The 5,131-nt window shown below is 42.0% G+C and overlaps 1 protein-coding gene across 1 annotated transcript; it reads left to right on the top strand.

Moving 5' to 3' along the window:
* Positions 1–6: 6 nt before the first annotated feature.
* Positions 7–4,516, top strand: EDN1 (endothelin 1). The gene is made up of 4 exons (XM_010708452.2): positions 7–75; positions 1,046–1,204; positions 1,476–1,583; positions 3,234–4,516. Exons 2-4 carry the CDS (start codon positions 1,107–1,109, stop codon positions 3,370–3,372), a joined length of 345 nt encoding a protein of 114 aa, XP_010706754.2. The 5' UTR covers positions 7–75; positions 1,046–1,106; the 3' UTR covers positions 3,373–4,516.
* Positions 4,517–5,131: the final 615 nt, after the last annotated feature.

Raw genomic sequence — 5,131 nt, 5'->3', positions numbered from 1 at the left:
CTCCTGTTCGTCGCTGCTGGACGAGGAGTGCGTGTACTTCTGCCACCTGGACATCATCTGGATCAACACCCCCGAGTGAGTGTGCCGCTGGGCTGGGGGAGAAGGAGGTGGTGGTGGTGGTGGGATGGGGGCTTGGGAATGCAACAGAAAGGGGAAAACAAAAAGGAAATTTCTACGCACAGGCTCTCCTGCTTCTTCACCCCACCTGCTGCTTTCCTGCTGAGTTCAGCAGCGAGCCGGTTCGCTAGGAGAACACAGAAGGGATCTGAGCACCCGGGCTGAGTGAAGCACTCCTCGTTGCCCTAATGCACCTGTGCTCCCCGGAGCTCTGGGTGCTGCTCTTAGAAGGTGTAGGATGCTCCTTACAGCCTACAGAGTGATTTTGCCAGCCTGCCTTTGCATGAGCATTTTGTCAGGCTGAAGGCGTGTTTGCACACGAGGTGGCCCCTCACCACCTCCTGCAGCGTCTTGCTGCAGAGCAGTGCACTCACAGCGTTCCGAGCTCTATCCTCTTCTGTCATCTCCAGCCTGGACGTGGCTCTGGGCAGCCTGGTCTGGTGGTTGGCAACCCTGTACATAGTAGGGGAGATGAAACTAGATGATCATTGTGGTCCTTTTCAACCCAGGCCATTCTACGATTCAATGATCTCCTCCCAAAAAACGGGGGAGCCAGAGCCTCTCTAATGCCGGCTTTGGAGATCTGCACAACCACTCTGAGCAGAGAGGATCTGTGTTTTTATTGCTTCTTTCAGCATTGGCTTGGTTACCAAAGTTCAAATAGATGAAGCTTTCTATCACACAGGGAGGGATAGCAGCCTTATGAAATCACAATTAGAAGGTCATTAGCTGTGCTAGTAGCCACTCTAATTACTATGTTGCAGGATCATCAGAAGTATTCGCACGGAAATTATGACCAACAAGGCATTCCCAATCCACAACCTTTACTCACACAATCAATCCCATTGATAAGATTGCCCGATATACCCTGCTATTCCAAATCCACAAAATTATTGGAGTGACTTTCATGTTGTCTCTTTGATCATAGGAAGACTGTTCCCTATGGTCTTGGAGGCCCCTCTCGGTCCAGAAGATCACTGAAGGATATAATGCCTGAGATGCTTTCTGGAGGCAGCAACAGATGCCGATGTGCCAGCCAGAGAGACAAGAAATGTCTGAACTTCTGCCAGATGGGAAAAGATCTCTGGTGCGTCTACTGTTGCTACTCTTTAAAAGGCGGCGTGCGAGAATAGGGCTGGACTGTGGTAGACTTACTCATTTTGGCACTTGCTGAGTGAATAATCTCCTCAGAGCCTTGCCTCCTACTTTGGCGCTCATGCTGCTATGATACACTCCATGGTTTGGCCCAGAAAGATTGCTTATTGCATGCCTTGAGGAGTGGTTGGTGAGACACCTCACCTTGTGGATTGCAGACTTGTTTTTTTGTTTTAACAGCAGCACCTTTTCCCTTTTAACAGGGCTCAGTCCACAGCAGAGAAAACCTCACGTCACCGCAACAAAGCTGGTGGTTGCGTTGGACCTAAATGCATGAACCAACAGTTTGTTGACAGCAGGAAAATAAAGAGGTGAGTTTTTTCTCATCCTGCTGTAGTTCCCCAGGACAGCACTATAGGGTGCATAGTTCTCTCCCATTTGGGTCAACACAGGCTTAGCTGTTGGTTGCAAATGGAGAGTTTTGTGGAAATCAGTGAGGATCTTTTCAGAGCTTTGTCCATGTGTTGGAGCCTTGGCTTGAAAAGACAAGAGTACCAAGCTCTGCTTGGTGTTATCCATCTGCTTAGAGAGAGCAAACTCATATTTAAGAAACTATAAAATAATTAAATTATGAAAGAAATAATAGAACTCGGTATTCTAGTATGTTTGGATGTTATCTCAATTACTTAAAAATATGTCCCAGCTATTCTACTATGAAATGGAGTCTGGTTGCCTTTTCGTAGATACTTTCCTCCATTCTGTTGGGTAAAGAAATTCTATCAGGATGTTCAACAGGACAAGGAGAAGTGGTGATAGGACAAGGGGGAATGATTTCAAACTAAAAGATGGGAGATTTAGATTGGGTGTAAGGGAAAAGATTTTCACACTAAAACTGGTGAGGTATAGGAACAGGTTATCCAGAGAGGTGGTGGATACCCCATCCCTGAAGACATTCAAGGTCAAAATGGACAGGACTCTGAGCAACCTGACGGAGCTGTAGGTGTCCCTGTTCATTGCGGGGGAGTTAGACTAGATGGCCTCTAAGAGTCCCTTGCAACTCAAACCATTCTATGATTCATTATATCTGTTGTTCTGGCTGATGTGGCTGGCTTCCTAGAATGCAGGAGGCAGTTTCTGCCTGTTGTGTCATTTACATTGTCTGATTAAATGTATGCAGCGTGAGTACAGGATTCTAGCAATGGAAAATGACAGCCAAAAGGTTGAGGAAAGATGAAAATTAAATGAATATTTGAACCCAACTTAGTATCTGAAACTAAGAGTGTATTTCAGGATTGCCCTTTGAGATCCATGCATTAAAAAGTTGAGTGGTGGTAGGTGGCAGTATCACTACACAGTGCAGTTCAGAGATGCACATATGCATCAGCTTTGGTACTTTTAGGAACCCCACGGAGGTTGGAAGTCAGTTTTGGAGCTGAGCATTGGTACAGCTATGTCACCTTTGGTGTTCAATCTTCAGCCCTAAGCCTGTGTGAAAGCACAGTGTATGCAAAAGCTCTTCCATATAAATGTAGACTCTCAAGTGCTTTGGAAAGGAAAGCAGGGTTTATGCTAGCAGGCAGCCTGATGGTTTTCAGTGATACTTGGGCTCTAGAGGTCTTAAATAATTTCTGGAAATGGGGCTTATGTCTTGAAAAATGCACTCATTCACTGGGACTGGGTCAGTTTTACCTACAAGAAATAAAACAGCTGAAAAGAGTAATACGGAAGACCTCTTGGTTGGATATGTGCTATTTAAAGGCATTTAAATTTAGATGAATGTTTTAAGTTCTTTTAACGTTTGAATTGAAATTCTGAATGACATATTATATTATATATATAATATATATATATAAATTGGTTTAAATTGGTATAATCATGACAGATGTATATCAGTCATTGGTTTCTGAGGGTCCTATGGCAAAAATTGAGACAGGTTTATTTCATCAGACTGCTGAATGTGTGCACACTGAAGATGCATCTTCATTACTGTAACAATAAGAATATATTTCTTATTTTTCCAGGCTGGAGGCTATTGGTAACAGTATCAAAGCTTCCTTCAGTATTGCAAAGCTGAAGGCCGAGCTCCAAAAAGGACGGAAGCTGAAACATAACAGGGCAAGCAAAAGGCAAAGCATCTGGAGAAGCCTGAAAATGTCCTAGTGGGAGGATCATCCTGTCTTTCTTCTTTACATTTGCTGTCAAAGCATCACCAAAACTCTTTGACTTTTAACATTCCACAATGGCAAAGGGCCTATCTGTCCAACTGTTGTGCAGCAGGACGAAACACTGAGGAAGTCCCGTATTTGGAGCTATAAAAGCCAAGGATTTCATCCTATTGGAATTCAGATGAATGGAGAGAAGGAAAATCCACATTAATACAGCTTAAAAGTCATCGTTCTGAAGAAACATTTGAATATTGCTACTGGAATGTTACCCATCAATTGGGCAGCTTTCAGGGTCTACTAAGAATTTTGCAAGGAAGACCTGACTGATGTACTTAGGGAGAACAGCAAGCAAGATCTGAATGGACAAATGTCAAAGTAAAAACTCTTATTTCTTGATTAAAATGCAAAAATGAAAGCCACAGTGCTACTCTTGTCAGGACTTACTGCATATATACATGTCTACCTCGCATACTGTTTATTGCACTCCTGCTAGAGTATTTTTATACCTTGTTATTGCCTTAACTAATCAGCTGCAACCCTTTGCCTTTTTTCAGAAGTCTAGTTTACTTGTACAACCAGAGTTATCTGAATGTGGGTTAGATGCTGTGCTTGTTCACATAGCCAAAGTCCTTTGCCTTTGGATACCAAAGGATCATTCAACAGATAATAAATGTTGGAAGGCGCTGCTAGGTTTCCCATAACAAGGATATCTGGCTAACAAGTTCTAATAATAGAGATTGTTGTGTCTTACACACCACCAAAACAGCACTGTTGTGAAGCTGTACCAGATACTGTTGTGAGATTCATTCAGTGCCTTGTTTGGTAGAAACACGTAGAGACAAAGGGTTGTTCTAAATTATGTCAAAAGGCTAATATTGGGTGAATGTTTATAGCAGTGAATTTGTTCACGTTGTTGAATTTGATGACAGGTTTGGTTTAATTTTATGTGCTTTTTTTTTTTTGTGTATTTATATTTACACAAGTACTTCATTATATTTACCATGTTGAATACACATTGAAGCAGGCCATATTGGTCTATGCGTGTTTTATGTATTTCTGTATGAAATTGGGAAATGCTTTATGCCTATCGAGGTAAATGTCTTCAGAAATAAATATTTTTAATTACTGTATTGGCTTGTTTTCAGTGTGCCCTGCTTTTTCTGTGCGCTGACATACGAAGCTGACTTGGGTGAACTCTGTGCTCATGAATGCCATTCTATCAGACAATCAGGCAATCTTCCACACAAAAACTTGCTGATGAATTTGAGTCGGCCAGATGAGTTCAAACTGCTCTTTATGTTACTAATGTTGTTTTTCATCCAATGCTGAATATACTGTACCTTTAAAATATTGCCAGTAAAGGTTGGATGTTAATCAGCTAGAGGAGAAAAATGCACGCAGTGGATGCTTTGTGGTCTATATTGGCCCCAGTAGGGTTATATTATTTATTACTATGCCATCTCCAAATTCTCAACCCATGCTACCAAAGCTGAAGATGGAGACCTCAATGGGTCCTGGCCCCAAACTAGGAAAGTGCTAGAGCAGGCATTGAACATTGCACATCTCTAGATGATTTGGGCTAATGTAGTTATAGCTGGAAAGATGCATAAAGCAAATCAATGGATGTAATAATCTCTGATTCTGTAGTGGGAGAGGAAAATAATAATAGTTCAAGTTTTTTAGATAAAATTTTATTTTTGAAGAAAACTTTTATGAGCAGATAAAATACAAGGCATGAGACAAAAACTGGCTAC

This window comes from Meleagris gallopavo, chromosome 3 (genome assembly GCF_000146605.3).
Source record: "Meleagris gallopavo isolate NT-WF06-2002-E0010 breed Aviagen turkey brand Nicholas breeding stock chromosome 3, Turkey_5.1, whole genome shotgun sequence".
Taxonomy (NCBI): Eukaryota; Metazoa; Chordata; class Aves; order Galliformes; family Phasianidae; genus Meleagris; species Meleagris gallopavo.
Note: the sequence above shows the minus strand (reverse complement) of the source record. Positions and strands in the feature narration are given on the sequence as shown.

Bases quoted from the DNA above. Each gene is read 5' to 3' on its own strand.
- EDN1 (XM_010708452.2), top strand. From the start codon at position 1,107: ATGCCTGAGATGCTTTCTGGAGGCAGCAACAGATGCCGATGTGCCAGC. The intron at 1,205-1,475 runs GTGCGTCTACTG...CCCTTTTAACAG, and splicing joins CAGATGGGAAAAGATCTCTG to GGCTCAGTCCACAGCAGAGA. The intron at 1,584-3,233 runs GTGAGTTTTTTC...TTATTTTTCCAG, and splicing joins GACAGCAGGAAAATAAAGAG to GCTGGAGGCTATTGGTAACA.